The following is a 17,810-nucleotide window of genomic DNA, read 5'->3' on the forward strand; positions in this document are numbered from 1 at the left end:
TGTTGTCGTTTTTTTTGTTGTTGTTGTTGTTGTTGTTGTTTTGTTTTTTGTTTTTTTGTTTTTTCATCCTACCAACTCCCATTTCGGTGAATATCGGTGAATATATACTAGAAATTAGGGGTGAATTTTGAAGAAAAACTAACATTTTCTTTGTTATTTGCCTCCAAAAACTTAACCAACGTGGGAAAATTTATTCCTTTTGTTGTCGGAGGGATAAAAAATGTTGACGAGAGTTCGTTGAGAACATTCTGAGTCTGTCTGGCTTTGGGCTTTATCAGAGGGTTTATGTTTGATGGGAACACGTTAAGTTTTTGATTGGCTGCGGCTAGTGGTCAGTGGTTAATCAATACTCAGCGTTTTTTGAACCAAGTTAATTTCAAACTGTTTGCCAGGGTGCATTTTTACTATCAGATGGCTTTACGGGTTTCTCTTTGGCTTCGTAGGCCAGGGTGCTAAGTTCAAAACTTCCGAATAACTCTGTAGTTTCCTTTTTTGTCCCATTTTAGTGTGATATTACAAGATTTGGGATCTCTACTTAAAGTAGCTATTGCCTTTGTCCCAGTTAAGTGCGAAGGATGAGGCCGAACTCTAATCATGCTTTTGTTGTTTTGTGTCTCGTAATTTTGTTGCTGTAAAAGATGTATTTTGTACTAGGCTTGTTTTATTTGAGAGTTTCCCCAGCTCCACTTTTTCGTCATTTGGGGTTTTCGTTTCGATGGGGTGCTTGTTCTTGGTCGGGAACAACAATCCGCACGGGCATCTCGCGTTGCTGTTTGTCTCGCGTTCCTTCCGTTTTCGGACATTTGGTGCGCTGTTTCTGGCCGGGGCTCCTATCTTGCACTCCGGTTTTTTTCTTATTTCTTCCACCACTAGTTTCATCTGTAGGTTGTCCTATTCCCTGCCCTTAGGCAGTCTCCGTGTGGGTCGAGTTTTCTTTGTATTTCGTTCTTTCATTTTGTCTCTTTTTGAGAACCGAAATAAAAGGTTTAAAGCCTCGGGTGATCACATCCCTCCGGCTTGGGAGATCAAGTCCGATTTCGACCCGCTTAGGGCTCAGTGCCAACATGCCAAAAGATCAACCCGGCGGGTTAAGCTTGATGGGAGTCCAGGCCAGGAAATAGTGTTTCCTTTGGATCGTTTAAAGTTAAGGCTATCATGGAAAGCTCACTGAATCCTCCTCGTCTTGAGAATTTTAGTTCCAGACGCGTCGTCGCTTCTAGCGGGTCACGGTATTCACAGACGTATTGATTTTTTGGACAAAGTGTTTGTGCTGCATCAAAATAAAATAGTTCTTTATTTAAACACGGTCAAACCAATCAGGAGTATAAAATTAGAAATAACCTAACTATCAGAGTAGGGATCTTATCTTCAAGTGGCTCAGAGAAGGTGCAGATGTCATGGATTTTACTGCACATTTTAAGGAAGATTTTGGAAGTTCATCTTACGACTGTGATTTTCCACCTGCGGGGGTCTTTCGGAACCTGCAAAATTGTAGAGGATTTGTTTCTTTCATCTACTCCTCGTTAATGGAGAGAATCCGAATGAGAGCCGTCAGGTTGTGGGGAAAGGTGGGTGAGACGGAGCCGCCGCACCCCGCTTTGCCGCTCACGATAAAGCCTTCCAAGCTTTGGTAGTGTTTGAATGCACGTTTCTTAAACCTCTGGTTGAGGGACTGTCCTTTCTCCCTGGATAGGCTCTCAGAAGTGAAATCCTATGTGTCTATAGAGGTCCTTTTCTGACGAAATGTGACAATAAGTCTGGGTACGACCACTTTCTTCTGGCCGAATCCAGTCAACGATTCTTCGGTTTTGAATGGGCAGGCTGGTGGCTTGTATCTTTTCCCCTTCCGTTTGGATGGAAGGAACCTGCTTTTATTTATCATACATTAGGCCCTGTTATTTCAAGTTTCTTTAGAGATGAAGGCATCCCGTGCTCAATTTACACGGATGATCGCTTCACGGAAGAGTTCTGTAACCATAGAGAAGTGCTCCAGAGCGTTTGGTCAAAAAGCAGCTCAAGCCGCTGTATTCCTGGCCTGCTTGACGCTGATTGGCCTAGGTTACGTACTTGGTTTGTATGAGGGCGTGTTAATTCCGGTAACTGCTCTTCAGTTTTTGGGGTTGATCGTGGATTCTGAGGTGCAGGCGTTTAAGATTCCCGCAGAAAAGCTGACTAAATTTGGAGCCCCCCGAGAGTGCATCCTCCAGATGAGTGCGTCTCTTCTCGCGGTTCCGGTAGTTAAACTGTTCATAAGGAACATTACTGGAGGCTTATCTTCAGCCCACAGATCTTTAGAAGTTAACTTGTCCAGTTCGTTGGGGAAATCGCTTGACTCGTTGATAAATGAGAAACATACGCGAATATTTTTGGAGTGTGGGCTATGGATGGGGTGCTTTCATCCATCATCCTGATACAGAGGTTTCTGTGAGAGATTATTGCTCGCAGGAGTAACTGAAACTTCACATTTTGGCTCAAGAAACTTTCGTAGCTGTTCGACTTCTCGAGGCGGCTCCGGTACGGGTTTACGACTGCAGAATATTACGGATGATCATTACGGATGATCTACACGTAGCACAGGGAAGGACGTGAAAGCCAGGAACTTTCTGACGCAACCAAGGCTCTTTTCGGTGTGATTTCTAAAAGAAACTTGTATTTGCAGTTATTTCACGTCCTCTCAAATGAAAATGCAGCAGAAGGTCCTTTAAGGCGTCTTTCCATGTCTGCTGTCTTCGCAGACCTGGTTGGGTGTCCAGGCAGCCTTCGGCGGTCATTGTGGTCACTTCCTGGATCGTATGGCCCTGGATTCGAATGCTCAGCGAGATATATCCGCTGCCACGTGTCACCCCTTTTACCTCGAAATGATCTGATGGTGTTGATTTGTTTTCTCAGTGTCCAAATTCTGGGGTCAAAATCTGGAAAAATACGTACGTTTTTCCACCATTAGCTTGGTGAGCGCGGATGGCCCTGGATTCGAATGCTCAACGAGATATATCCGCTGCCACATGTCACCCCTTTTACCTCGAAATGATCTGATGGTGTTGATTTGTTTTCTCAGTGTCCAAATTCTGGCTCAAAATCTGGCAAAATCCGTTTGTTTTTCCACCATTAGTTTGGTGGGCGCGGTTTTAACGGTTCCTTCTCCTTTTTACATACCACTTACTATTGTTGTCTGCTTCCGGTTTGGCGGCCGGTTCTAAGAGCCGTATCATCTGATTATTTTCGTCTGGATGTTAGGAATGACTTTCATACGATCATATCGCTGTCTAAGCATGGTTTCCTCAATTAACCTTGCCCCTGTTTAAACGGGATTTCTATTTAACGCAGATGCTGAGCAATTCTGTTTTCTTTTGGACGTTCCAGCCAGTTCCATTTGTTCCAAAAGTTTTTTCAACCTGCAGTGGCCTGTTCTTCTTGTTCTCATCCAAACGATGAAACTTTTAACTTTTGTCAGCGGTTTGGATACAAACGGAAAGCTTTTGACGGTTCTCTCTGCCCACTGAGAAACTCAAATTTGCAGTGGACGAGCCGTCTATCGCTAAGCATCGCTAAGCGACTGGCTGACCTTTCTGACCCTTGGCAAAGTACGCCCTATGTCAAGCAAAAATTAGAATTAGAGCTTTAGAGGCGGAGCTGTCGGCGTTACTCGCTACATTGAGACCCCCTGAGGATATTCAGTCTTGTCGCCCTCCAGAGATCGTGAAGCTTCTTATTTGGAAGGATCTGGCCGGAAGAACGAAGATCCATACCGACAGGCTGTGGACATCTTGGTCGCAAGGGTCCTACTTATTGTCCTTGCTGGGCGCGTTTAGTGTTTGGAACAATAGACTCTATGATAGGAAGGTTACGTAGAATGGTAGAGTTAATGATTGAGACCTCGTTTTGGGTATAGGGAATCCCGCCAGTACCAGGTTTCGCTCTGGCAGCTTCAGACTAGAGTAACTCCTTCTCAGAGTTCTTGTGTAGTCATCTGCATAAGCGATTGTTGCTACCAGCGTTAGACGCTCACCAGGTAGGGTTTCCGCTCACACTTTGGCCAAGCCGCGGCCCAGGCTTGTTGCAGTGAATATGGCCAAGCTATAGGACCCCAGTGGTTGGCCCAGCGGTTTACGTTACACATTTTTCGGGGGAAGGGGGTAGTATCGGTATCTCTTGGACCACACAGGTTGGAAGACTAGTAAGTAGGCCATGCATTATATTAAAGTTAAGGAGGTTTTGAATCCGGCGGGCGCCACCAAAAAGTTAGCAAACCTCGGTTCCAGTTCTACTAAACAGTTTTCAATTTGGAATAGCCTGCAAGGAATTCACCGGGCTTTTACGTCCCCTTACTAGAGCGATCTTTCATGTTGCACAGCGTTTTACTTCGTGTGTTGAGTTTCCCCACTATTCAAAGTCATTTGAATGTACCTTATTATGCGTGCAAGTCATAAACCCACGTGTAAATGGGAATGCTTTCCACTAGCTACACTCTGATTGGTTTAGCATTGCTATTGAAACCTCTCCCACTTCAACTGTCACGTCTCGCCCGCAGTATCAAGACACAAAGCTAGTCAGCCGAACTTCGCGACCCATCCCTCTCCCGAGAGATCTGTGTTCGGCCTCCTTTAAGCGACACTCGGTGTCGTTAACTGTTTACGCTGGTGTGTCACTCTCCATTTCTTAACCTTAAACAACAACTACAGGAATGATATAGTACTATTGGTTGAGAAAGTGGCGAGAGTTTTGCCAACCAATCACATAGCGTAGAAAACAAAAGCGAAGCAAACGCGAGTTACTTAAGTAAACATTTGAAAAGCTAAAAAACGTTATCTGGTTAGAAGATTCTTAAAGAAATGACCTTTCGGCTACAAGATTGCAGCCGAATCAAGAATTGCAAAAATCTTTTAACCAGAGAATGCTTTTTAGCTTGTAATATGTATAATCCTGGTTACTCGTCCATTTTTAAGGACGGTGTCTACTTTTGCTACTGCGCATACGTTCTGGGCATCTCGAGATACTCGGGTTTTCTATGGGTGGTGCCTACTAATACAGGCATATTTTTGCGCGGTTTAAAACTATGCGGAGAAAACAGAACTTTGCAAGTACTCTTGGTATCCAAAACCAAACTTGGGGGTTAACCATGCAGTTTTCAGAGATAATAAAGTTTCAAAATGGAAAAAAACGCCATGCATTGCTTTTTTTTTTTACTGGTTTTTTGAATTATTGTTGCTTAATTATCTCTAAAAAAAAATGCGTAGTTACCCCAATTTTCTTTTTGGATTCCAATAGCCTTTGTTAAAATCTGCTTTACCTGCATAGTTATAACCCGCGCAAAAATACTTCTGTATTAGTAGGCACCGTCCTTAAACAAACATTTTAATTAACTGACACAAAACATCGAAGGGTAGCTCTCTCTTTGATGATCCCGATGTTTAATGATTAAAGCTCTCGAATCTGATTCGTTCAATACATGTTTGACATTTGACTGCATCATGAAGAGTTTGATTAGTCCTTTTATTACTCATACCCCAATAGAGAAACATTTTATATCAAAATTACGAAAAGGATTTATAAGCAGCTTTTATAACCTCCGATTGAACTTTCTCAAGTCCTAAGGGTCCTAAGAGAAATCAACATGTAATTTCTCATTACAGTACATTGCTAAACAGACGCTTAACAACAAGAAATAATTTAGTCAATTAAGCAAGGGAAGGAGATCACTCTTTCAAGCTATCTTTACAAATCTTTCAGATGACGCCGGGGTAGTCGTCTAGCTACATCCCATCACCGCTAGCTACCAATAATCGGCTAATTTTATCCCTGTGGGTCCCGGTTGCAAAAGAGCGACCCAACAAAAATATATTTCCCCTTATTTAATCACTATATCTATTGTTAGTGACTTAGGCTCTGGATGAACAACTTGTGCCAGGCTTCTAAAATGTTCGCTTAAGGCTTGGATAGAGAAACTTTGTGACGACCTACGGGATGTGGCCTAGATTCATACAAACATAATTGACATTTAACTTTGAGTTTAAGCTACATTCTAGATGCCGGAAAGGCAGGATGTTGGCAAGTCCTGTCCTATTGCAACCCCTCTGGAGTTAGAAAAGAAATATGTCTCTATTCTACTTATCGCTCTTTTTGCAGTAAAAAATAAATAAATGCTCGTGATACACGAAAATTTCTACGTTGTTTCCCACCTTAATTATTTCGCTTTAGATGGAACTAAAATTATGAATAGACAACACTAGAAAACACACAGACCAAATGAGACACCAGAAATGCAGACGGAAGCACTCATAGCAACCGCTTAATGACTGAGTCTGTTTCCCAGTCTTGCATGGTCAACGCCTATTTTTGCTTTCCGCAAAGAAAGATAGTGTTCGAGATAACGTGTTTGTCCATCGGGAGTCAGACGTATAGGCCACCATGCCTCTTAGTTACCGCGGAATGAAATGATACCACGTGCAATTAGTTTTGAAGATCAGTTAATGTATAAATCCAACAATTTACTGACAGACGTTCATCCACACAACAACAAAAACAACCACCGTACGTTTCCATTTCATGGGATAGAAGACTGGCTTTACAAACCAAGCTGTGCATGTAACATAATTGATATCGCTTTCCACGTTTTCCTAACAAATAAATAACTCAGCAGTATTGATCAAATCTTCCTCGTCACTTACTTGCACGTGTGCCGATCATAAATTCGCGGGCACGTTTTACAAGTCACGAAACAGCACCAAACAAACTTGCACTGGCACCTGTTCACCTCGCGCACCACTTGAGTATTGTACCCACCCCCGCAGCACAATAAATCACAACGGTCCCCTCCCTGAGATGTCTTGTTACACACCCGACCTGATGTACCCAGAATACCTAGCTTGGCGTTGGGGTTGCAGTAGTTTGGCGAGCCTTCGATGTACACCATCGTATCTTTGGTTATCTTAACGCGTTTTTGTTTTTGCTCTTTTCTTTTTATGCGCCTCTTTCTCTTGTTGTACACCACCTGAACGGCTTTGATGTACTTGGCCTTTAAGTAATCGCCAACTTTGGCGAAGTTTGGTACAGTCTCCCAACATGTCTTGACAGCACAAGAGCCAGAAACACCATGACAACGGCATTGATTCCTCACAAGACTCTGAACGGCCTGTAAACAAATAAAACACTTAATATATATATTGCACGCGATGAAGAAGCAATTTCATGTTGAAATTGGTAAGATAAAGCTTTTAAAAAGGGTATTATGCCAAGCTACATCAGACTCACGCAATCGAGAAACAATATAACCGTTCACCTCATACAAAGTTTCACAGTAATTCTACAGTGGACGTCCAGAACTCTCGTTTTCTCCAACAGTTTTTTTGGTTCTTTGACAGCTGGAAATAACGGGAGTCTACTGCTACATTTACAAACAATGTGAATGCTAAGAGTTTCCACCCAATTCAATTCCATGTTACAGAGGGCTGCATGGCGTGTATGCCGAGATAAGTACATCACGTGATGAATCGAGAAGTTTTGGATTTGCCTAGGTATTATGAAGAACACTGTGATCCAAAATGAGGCAAAATGTTTGCACCTACGTTAGTGAAGGTGACGCGGAAGTTACGATAAACAAGACTGCTAGTAAAGCAACGGAAAAGAGAGAAACCAAAAGATTCATTTGACCTGTTAAAGCTTGATTCACCAGTATCATGCCTGGTTTTTCAGTAAACGGATATGGAATTTAAAGGCCAGGGACTGGTTGCTTAAAGGATCTTGAGATAAGTGTGAGTTTTCAGAAGTCGTGCCCTGCAGCACGAAGGATTTTCTTAGGTGCTTCATTTAATCACTCGGTTGAAGGTGGTTTATTGAAGATACGGAACACAACAAGATCGCATGAAAATCCTTCGGAAGGCAGGGTATGAATGCAGAAAACTCCAACTTATCTTAAGTTACTTTATGTAACCCGACACAGGCTTGAAAAAGCTATTGGGAAAGGACATCGGTCTGAAATAGGGTCAGGATTTGGAGGGCAAGGCGAGACACCTCCACCAAAGAATCGAACGAGTTGCAGGGAAAGCACTGAAAAAACGCCAAAGTCAGGCCAGTTTCTTAGTCTCAAAAAATAACAAGTGACTTGGAAAAAACGTAGCCGTATTCTACAGCTTTCCTTGAACAACCCCTGATGAACAGACAGGAACATACGCCACTTATTTACAGCCTCTGTTCTGATATAGATTATCACAAAATGCCAACATGTGGTTCATTATTTACCTAATAAAAAAAGAAAGACATTTTGGAAAGAAACCACTGAAAGACATGTACATCTGTCCGAAAGATGGAACACAGCGAAAGTTTTGGTTCTACCACAAGCGGCCACAATTCAGGGAAACTTTTCCTGTATAATCTGAAAACCTTTTTCTTTCAGATAATTCACTCGATCGAACTTGGAAAAACATTATTCACATTTTGGGTTGCACGTAATAATAGCCAACTTTCGATTATTATTCAAGTCCGGTTAGATTCACCTTATGCCATTGGTCACAGAGATCAGTAACAATTTTTTTTTAAAAAATCCGTGTATTTTATATAGACACATCTAATTGGATTACTTGGTCTGCCTCTTGACCAGCGAGAAAGGATCTGCGAACCTGTTGTTCTTTAGTCTGCATGGTAACTTATCATTTCAGCTACCGTATTTATTCGATTAACCGCCCACTCTCGAATAAGCGCCCACCTCGAATAGGCACCCACCCTGAAAGCCCAAAAACTTAATAAGCGCCCACCCTGAAAGCCCAAAATCTTAATAAGCTTAAAACTTAATAAGCGCCCACCCCCACCCCTCTCCCAACACAAAACATTTCTGTACTACGCCAGCGTGAAGTAAGAGGAACGTCACTTGTGTTTCAAAAATGGTTTTAGATACGCTAGTCAATGAACTTTTATATTGCTTATGGCCTGTTCATGTTAGCTTTTGCACTTTGTTTTGTCTTGTTGAAGCGAAATAAACTTGTTATCCCTTGTTTTGTTGTTCTCTAAAAATGTCCTCGCTTGCTGAAAATGTTGGGGAAATCATGATAATAAGCGCCTACCTCGAATAAGCGCCCACCCTCATGGGCCCAAAATTAAATAAGCGTCCAGGGCGGTTAATCGAATAAATACGGTACAACAGAAGGCACCAAAATGTTCTTATCGTTAATGTGTTACAACCTGTAGCTACTCGACCAAAGAGTGTTTTTAATTTAACTTGGAGCCGCGGTTCGGAAACACGAGTATTAATTTGGTGAGCTGTCTGTCGGTTTGGTTTGAAGGTCAAAAGCGCATTCGATAATGTTTTCGTTTATAGTTGCTCCCATAGCCGTGCTAGATACCAAACCCTATACTGTAGTATGACCTTAAAACTATTTTGCAGTTCAGTGATCGACCACATTCTGTGTTTGCGTGGGCACTGATTACACGTTAAATTCAGACCACCCAACTTCGCCATTTAACATGCCGCCACCGTATTTCCTCCATTCGCCTTCCCTCGAATGAGAGCCGTCTTGGTTTAATGAATAATGAAATACCCATCAATTACTCTCCAATGAAATTAAGACAAAAATCACGGAATATGAGAAGGTGTTATTTACTTCAATTTTACCGGCACAGGCAACAAGCAAGTTGATTGATTTTGAAGATGAAAAAAGTACGAAACTTGAAATAAACCTCGAGGAGTGCGCTTGTTTGAGGAGATGCAGTGTTGTCATGCATCAGACGCGGTGGTTTGGAATTTAGAGCGTCTGTAATCCAACCTCGCCCCTGCCACTTGGTAGTTTATCAAGGTTAAACTGAGTTCTTATTTGAAACACAGAGTGCTTTGCATTCCTCAGAACTAGTAGGCCGGTCGACCTGTTCAGTTTGTAAATGAATGCACCATTTTGAAGGGCTAAAATAGCTCAATAGAAAAACGATCCTGCCTTCTCAAGCAAGATGAAGATGCATGCACGTATGGGGGAAGGGGGATTTAGTGACAGAATATTAGGAAAACTCACATTCCGATTGGCACACAAGGGCGTTATAATTTTCGATAGACTGTCCTGAGAGCGTGTATAAGGAAAATTGCCGAACTCACAAACCAACAATATAAATAACCTTTCTACCGAATTTCTTTGATAAATAGATCCATCATTAGGTGATGATAAAAGTTACACGGCCAGCTCTCGGTTATCGACCTTGATAGCTGGCTGAACCGAAAGAAACCCAAAGCTTGCCGTAGAACTGTTCAAAAGGAGCTTGATTTGTGTACATGCGTACAACCCATATGGATAGCGGAGTGACTTGCCCATCAGATAAAACATAATATAAACAGTTCATGATCATATAGACTATGCAGTATCAAACTGCCGTTGCACATCGTTAGCGCAAGCCCTCTATGTAGGAGACAGTTGGCTACATTTGATAAGAGTATTGAAAGTTAGATAAGCACTTCGTTTAATTTAAATCCACCACGTCAAAAAACATAGGACGCAGTTATGACGATGTACGTGCTACATCTCTAATCAGTTAACAACAAAAAATGATGACAGACATTTGATGTGGAGATTATTCTCGGCTGAGAAAACAACGTACAACATGCGTGCCGACTAGATTAAGCAATCAATTACGGCTGCACGGAATTCAAAGAAAAGAGGCCAAAATAATAGTTGTCAAAATAGCAAATTAAACACTAAATTATCGATTTCCCGTGCCACACTTCCGCGCGTTCCTGTTGCTATTGTCAAGTGCCACGCCCAACACATTCCGTGCCATCACGACAACAACACCTTACTCCAAGATTTTCGTTGAAAACAGCAAAATCTCCACAAGAAGAGCAAATAGCTTTTTGACGGCAAAAAATTTAGCGATTTTACTGACAATGACAAAAGGCTGTAGAAATATATCTTGAAGAATTAAAACTATGGTTCTCTACTTCCGAGTCGATGTTAATTGAGAATAATGTTTCTCCACAAAAACAATATTTCCGGCAACTACACGAGCAAAGTTATAAAAAAACATCTGTTAAATGGTGAAACAAATTGTTATGTTCCATCTTGCGATGGTAAATAATAAACACAACTTGCCGTCATTAAAAGCATCTGAAGCCATGTAACAAGAAGATATTTTTGCGATCAGCAGTCATTCAAAGTTGCAGCATTGTTCCGATATCAAGCTGGTATTAACATTTATTTCATCCGTTTTGAGAAAGAAATAAGTCTTCCAAACTTTGGTTTTACGGGGGAAATGAAGATTTAACTCCTATTTTTACTTCGAGCATTTAAACCCAAACAAAATCATGCACATTCAAAATTTAACTTTTCAACATAGCAATTATCCTGATGGGTACGAAAGCAGAGTCGACTTGCTTCGGTTTAGGCTTCAAAATTATTCCGTAGTGTAAAAATTTTGTTAGTCTACTTTTTTACCCACGTGCGTCACGACCAAATGGCCCGGAAATGGGGACCGACAAAAAGAAAACTGCAAAGACTTTTGCATTAGCAGCTATATACAAAAATACAGCGGACCCGAAAGAGTTCATTGTCTCCTTCAGCGACACAAAATTAATAGTTGCTGAGCTACTTTAAATTTAATTTGGTTAGTCGGTAAGGAGAAAGCAAGGACCAAAACATGATCCACGTTCTAGTACACCTTGCTAACTAATTGGGCCACAAGAATTTGTTCCAAGCTGGACCGTTTCTTTCCAATCACAAAGTATAAAAATTTCTTGAACAAAAGGTACCGAAGTGAAGTACGTGTTCTCGGCTTGATGCAGCAACAAATTAAACAGTGTGTAACATCCGACACATTCTCCATGCCGCAGGTATTATCATAATACTGGCCCAAATCCCTGTATGTACACAGTCAACAAAATTATGCATCGGTCAGTTTTGACAGTACAATGCTGTCGGGTTATTCGCCTACGTTACTGACGTCATAAATTGATCAAACAACGCTTCATTTCATGTCTAAGGTGCAATCGTAAACTTGGGTTGAGTCCAAATGAACCAGACTTGGATTGTAAGGGTATAAAGACCCCAAGACACGAAAGGCTCACTGAAAAGCAGCATTAACAGCTGCGACATTCAATTATGTAAACACCAATCAAACTCTATCGTAAATAAATACTTAAGGTTTCAATCCAGACTTCACATGTTTGCCAATGACGCAGAAGCGCAACTTTTGAAAGCAAAGCGCACAATCTGAAGAACACAGATCGAAAACTTGTTGTAGTTGTTCCATCAATTAATACCAAATGGGATTACATCACTTAATTAATGAATTAGCTGTGAACATCCCCTAATTCCTGTCTTCCTCGGAGGGCGCGCCTTAAATATGGCAACGAAACTACAACTGGCCTATCATAAATTGGGCACACTTATATGATCTCCGTGGTGGCCGAGAATTTCTACTTCAGAAGACCAAAGCTATTAAAGTAGAGCACCATCATAGATAACCTTATTTAACTCTCATGAGCTGTCAACTACGACACACGACGGTTGACACTTGTCTGTGTTAAAAGGTGAACTTGCTATTTATATTTAACGACTGGGAATTATTTGGACTCATGCACAAAGAAAACATCAGGAAAACGAGTTAAAATGACATTAACTTCAAAGTGGGGTTCATTGCTTTTGCTTTGTTTGGCTTGGGGTCAACGTTTCACTGTTTTCGACTGTGCAACGAGACAAATAATTAAACCAAACGCACTTTTCCAAATGGTTTTGTCTTGGTGGGCTTTTAGCTGTACCCTGTAGATAAATACATACTAAGTAGCTATGATCCTTAAAAAGAAGCCGTCCAAATGTAAAAAGGGACAAAAAATGCTTGTAACAAAATAGTCTCCAAACACGTGCAAAACACATTGGTATCTGAATGAGCTATTCTACCATAATAGGCAACGAAATCGCACAACACATGATAAATAGCTTGTTGAACCAGGGAGGTAGGAATCCTGATTTGGAGGAGGCCACTTCAACAAGCCATTAGATTCAAAAGTTTTGAACTCGACAGCCACGCTGAAAATCAGCTGAAAACGAGATTATAATTGTGTAACGTGGACCAAAATTAAATTAGCAAACAACTTGTGCGGTTCAAAAGCCACGATATCCGCCATATCGCCAGATCTTTTAAACCACTTGCTAAATCGTTTATCCGACCTATTCCATTCACGTCTTCTAATGCATTTAACAGCTAATTTTGTTTGTGGGAAAACGTTGAAGGAAACCGGAGGATTAGAGTATAAATACAGTGCTGCAGAATAAATGTCGCCGTACATCAAAACAAGTTCTTTGTCAACAGAAGCAAAAGACAAAGAAAGTTCCTTTATTCGCACAAAAAAAATGAAAGCAGCACCTGGAACTGATACGCTTTCTCAAAAATTCTACCACGCTAACAAATAATGTGGAACTTGATACATGATGAGTTTATTGTGTCTAGCTCGAGCATAGCGGGAAAAAAATGTAAAATACACTTTAACAAACATGTTATAACTTCTTTTATGTCTTGTAAGTCGCCCTTCCTTAATCCTAACATGCCGGTACGAAAAGTCGGCGCAGCCGTGTTGTGTAACAATTTCCCGCATAACAATTGTTTATTTCGCGTGTATCTAAGTTTAATGCTTTAATGTACGCCTATTTAGTCAATAAATGACTCAATAAAAGTCGATCAAATCTAGACCCAGATGGTCGCATCATTGTATTACTGATAAAGTTGCCAGCAACCTTTCTTCAAGAATAAATACCATTTACTTTACGTTTGATGGTCAATAAGATTATAAACCATGTTTTTTGAAATATTAACTGCAGACTGTTATGATTAATTTCTAACGATTATCACATGTTGTTAGTTTGATAAATTTATCTTATTTTCCCAACAGTCAGATCCGAATTTCTTTCTTGTGAATTCTACCTGTAAATTGTATCAAAATTGTTCCTTAAAGACTCTCGATCAGCAATTTGCAGTAATCATTTCAAAAGGAGACAACGTTATCTCAGAACTGATATGTATCACTGGTATTTAATTAACTATGCTTTGCATTTTGATCTTTAGTCCACTCGTATCAATAAACTGACCGCAAAATCTTTTCCTAATAAATTATAGTAAACATCTTTCCAAAGGGCAAGTTTATTTGTCAACCCGTGCGACAAAGGAAGTCCGTCTGAACAACTACAAAATTCTTTAAATGAGAAATGTAACTGCAGCAACTGATTAAGATTTCACCTTAAATTCTGCTTGTTCATTAAAAACCTTAGAACTAATTAAAATTCAATTTCGATACTTTTTCAAGCTCTCTGGTGAACCTTGAAGATGTTTCTAGTCTATTATTATCGCGCATTGCACAACCAAAAGCAAGCAAAAATAAGTGAGTTATTGACTTACCAGTCTGCCGACCTCGTTGTTATGCAGGTTCATAAGATACCGTCCTCTCTTCATCCGTGCAGCGGAGCGCATCTTTCTATCCGCCACGCTCCGCGCGTTATACTCAGGTGCGTCAACGAACATCTTGGATAATGACATTCCAAACTTGACATCATCATTGCAGCCACCCCATTCCCAGCCTCGTGACGGTTGCTTTCTCTTCCTGCGAGCCTCGCACGCACATTCGCTCAGGTTCCCCTGTCTGCAGGACCTGCTGGCCGCGTGTACTACACCGGCGGAGGTTATCGCGTACACGAATGCGGCCTCACGACTTCCTGTCACGGGAGAGAAGGGACGAAACTGGTTACCTCACCGTAGTTCCATTTTGTAAAAGACGGGCGATACTCAACCCACTTACCTATATTGATAACTCCACCGAACACCGACGATGAATTGGTGGTCGAGCAGTTCCAGCGCTCTTTTTCAAACTGTTTCTGACATTCGGTGATTCCCAGGTTAGCCCCCTGTCTGAGTGTAGGAATGAGGTCTGGCTTATTCTGGCACACTCTCATTTGCTGCGAGGACAAGCCAGGAACTCCGTAGCAGGTTGTCAAGTTGCCATCGGTTCGAGTACCGAGCGCCGAAATTCCCATCCACCTTAAAAGCAAAACAAGAAACTTTGAACATAAGCGAGGTCGCCGCCACTCAAGTATTTGTCCATCAAATTGGAGCAGCTTCTGTTTTTGATTTCAGCAAACGGAAAGTACACGAAAAACGAATAACTAACATCCAGCTCGCAGTTGTCTGGTCTTGAAAGAGGCTTAACAACAAAGCATAGAACACCAAGGATTGCTTCTTCATGGTCTTTTCACAGGTTCCCCTCATGTGGCTACCGCTTTGAAAAAAGAGCTGAATACGTAAATACAAGCTCACACGTGATACTACAAGTCTGCATCGGTTGCTCCTTTGCTTTTATCACTGTAACTTCACCGTCACCCAAGGCATTTCACCTGTCAACGCTAATGAGTAGGCCGGCGTTGATTGGTCAGAATAAATGACATCAATCGGTTAATGATGACGCATGGGAAAGTAAAGGTACTGCCTTGCTGACTCGTCATTCCAGGTGGAAGCAATTTCAACAACACTGTTTGACTTGAGAAAATTCTCCAAATTTTTTAGCTTAACCGTGGGCCAAGGAAGGATTGGCGTCGATGTACCAAGCTCAGTAGAAATGCAAAAGGGTTAATACCTCTAATAGCTAAATTTCCGTTTAAAGTGTTTATCGCTTGACAATGATTGTTTGTTCATCTCAGAGGGTGGGCGGGGGAAAGGAGCTAATTACAACTCAATTGATCAATCGGGGTGACCCGAAGACACATCAAAACTGATCTTGGCAGAAATCAGCGAGAAAGATAACCCTGGACCACTTCACAAAATTAATCGATAATCAAAGCTAATCATGACCAACTCGTCCAGCTTTTCTAACGATACTACGACCATTCCGGCGTCCAAACGTGTCTGACAGCGAGGATTCCAAACGTTTTTCACACTCGGGTTTAAACGCTCTTTGGCGCTATTTCCTATTTTGTAAGTCTAAGGTCAAAGAAATGCCGATTGATTAAAGCAAGACGGCTTTTCTTTTCACAATTAAATGCAAAGTACACAGACAGCGAGAAGGGCTACATTCACAAATGAACTCGCCTCTGTTTACTTACGCCTTTACAAAGGTAGAAGCTGACGTCGTTGTAGGGCGATTAATTATTCCAAGAACTGCCGGAAGGTAGACACACCGTTTTCCGGTATCGCCGATAGGGAAGAAAAGGTACATAGGACAAGCAACCGAAAGGAATTCTCATTAAAAGGAAGCAGTTTACAACAGTGACTGGTCAAGTTTTAGTCGCCCTCGCTGCAAAACGTTCGGTATTTGTTCCGTCGCGCTGAGCTGTGTTAGTCTCCTAAAGATTTCGTCGTGAGAACTGAGTGTAACGTGGAAGCACTTGAAAACAAAGAAAGCAGAGTACTTTCCTCAAGTGTTTTCAATTATCGCACTTTATACATATACACCCAAATAAAGAGATAATTGAATAAAAGGGTCTCCTTTCAACAAGGCGCTACCTGGAACACATGAAGGAAGATCGTTTGAAAGAGATAACGACAATTAAAAACACCACAACAACAAACGAAACAACATACGAAAAAAATTAATTTCCGTATGGGAAGGGCAACCGAGGAAAACTAGATGTGCCGGCTAGTGCTGTTTGAACAAAATGACGCCGTTGTTGATCGCTTAGCGCTTTGTTAAATACATTGTTGATAGCACGTACGAGGAATGATTAAAGCTGATCGTAACTTCACCCGCGGACAAGGTACTCAACACTCAAGATCGCGGAAGTCACTGATTTAAAGTCATGATTGCTCACGAACGTTTAAACGATACAACGGCGATAACAGGGATGAATTCCTCTGACAGGCTCCTCTGCTATATTAACCATACGCCTCATTGTTTGCCTAAAAAGACAGCGAAAGAAAAAGCTCGTGACCTTCTCAACGCAATCTCGTGAGCTGAGTATATGTTCGCCTCACGCCCACTCGGGGATGGTGTATTTCCCATGTAGTATATGGATTAGGAATAAACGCCATCCACACGGATATGCAACAAAATCTAAATAGTTTAAGCATACCTCAGTCCATCCGTCAGTAGTTTCTTGTGGCAAGGCGTCCATTTAACGAGGTCAAAAGTACACGCAAGAAGAATGCCATTATTCATGGCGTTTTCTGTTTCCTCTCAATTATTTAAGGCTTAATCGCTTTGAAGTATGTGTTCGAACTGCATTTCCAGCCATTTTATTGTCCTCTTTTTCGGCCCTCACGCACGCGTTTTATAACAGCTTATCTTGACGATTTTATAACTTGCAGACATTAACGTTAAACACACTGAGATTGAAATAGACTTAATCATTCACAACATCAGGCTGGGCAGTTTAGTAGGTGCAAGTTATCACACATGGCATGTTGATAATCGAACGAGTCTTGGTATTGTGTTTTATACAACAAAAAGGAAGGCTCAGCAGATTTGAAATATCCGCAAGTCAGTTGTGAAATAAATCAATTTTCAGTTGGTTCGGTTGTAAAAGCGCTTGTTATAAACCGTCATCTTGAAGTCCAAGGACCACTGCACGTACAGGAAGAGGATTTAACGAATTATAGTTGTAAAAGCAAGTCACTTTTCTGCACACAAAAAAACGAGAACAACTATCATGACTGAAACGACAGCCATAAATAAACAAAACCTTAATTGCCCGAAAAGGCAAACAATTTCAAAAACATTTCGTAGGGATTCACACACATTCTACACTCGTCACGCAACTACACAAAATCGTGATTCATTGTTTTTGTTGTCGAGCAAGTAAAAGGAATCCCACGTGATGAAATGTTGTTCCGAGCATTAAAAAGCTGACAGTCTATTATGCGAGGGC

At 41.3% G+C, this 17,810-nt stretch overlaps 1 protein-coding gene across 1 annotated transcript; it reads right to left on the reverse strand.

Moving 5' to 3' along the window:
* Window positions 1-5,373: 5,373 nt before the first annotated feature.
* Window positions 5,374-17,779, reverse strand: LOC146484220 (protein Wnt-16-like). Its single transcript, XM_085105013.1, has 4 exons — window positions 15,122-17,779; window positions 14,753-14,991; window positions 14,356-14,669; window positions 5,374-7,129 (listed from the first exon to the last, which is right to left on the reverse strand). The coding sequence occupies exons 1-4, from the start codon at window positions 15,217-15,219 to the stop codon at window positions 6,662-6,664; spliced, it is 1,119 nt and encodes a 372-aa protein (XP_084961139.1). The 5' UTR covers window positions 15,220-17,779; the 3' UTR covers window positions 5,374-6,661.
* Between the last annotated feature and the right edge of the window lie 31 nt (window positions 17,780-17,810).

Source organism: Pavona decussata, unplaced genomic scaffold (genome assembly GCF_977016875.1).
Source record: "Pavona decussata unplaced genomic scaffold, jaPavDecu1.1 SCAFFOLD_36, whole genome shotgun sequence".
NCBI classification, from domain to species: Eukaryota; Metazoa; Cnidaria; class Anthozoa; order Scleractinia; family Agariciidae; genus Pavona; species Pavona decussata.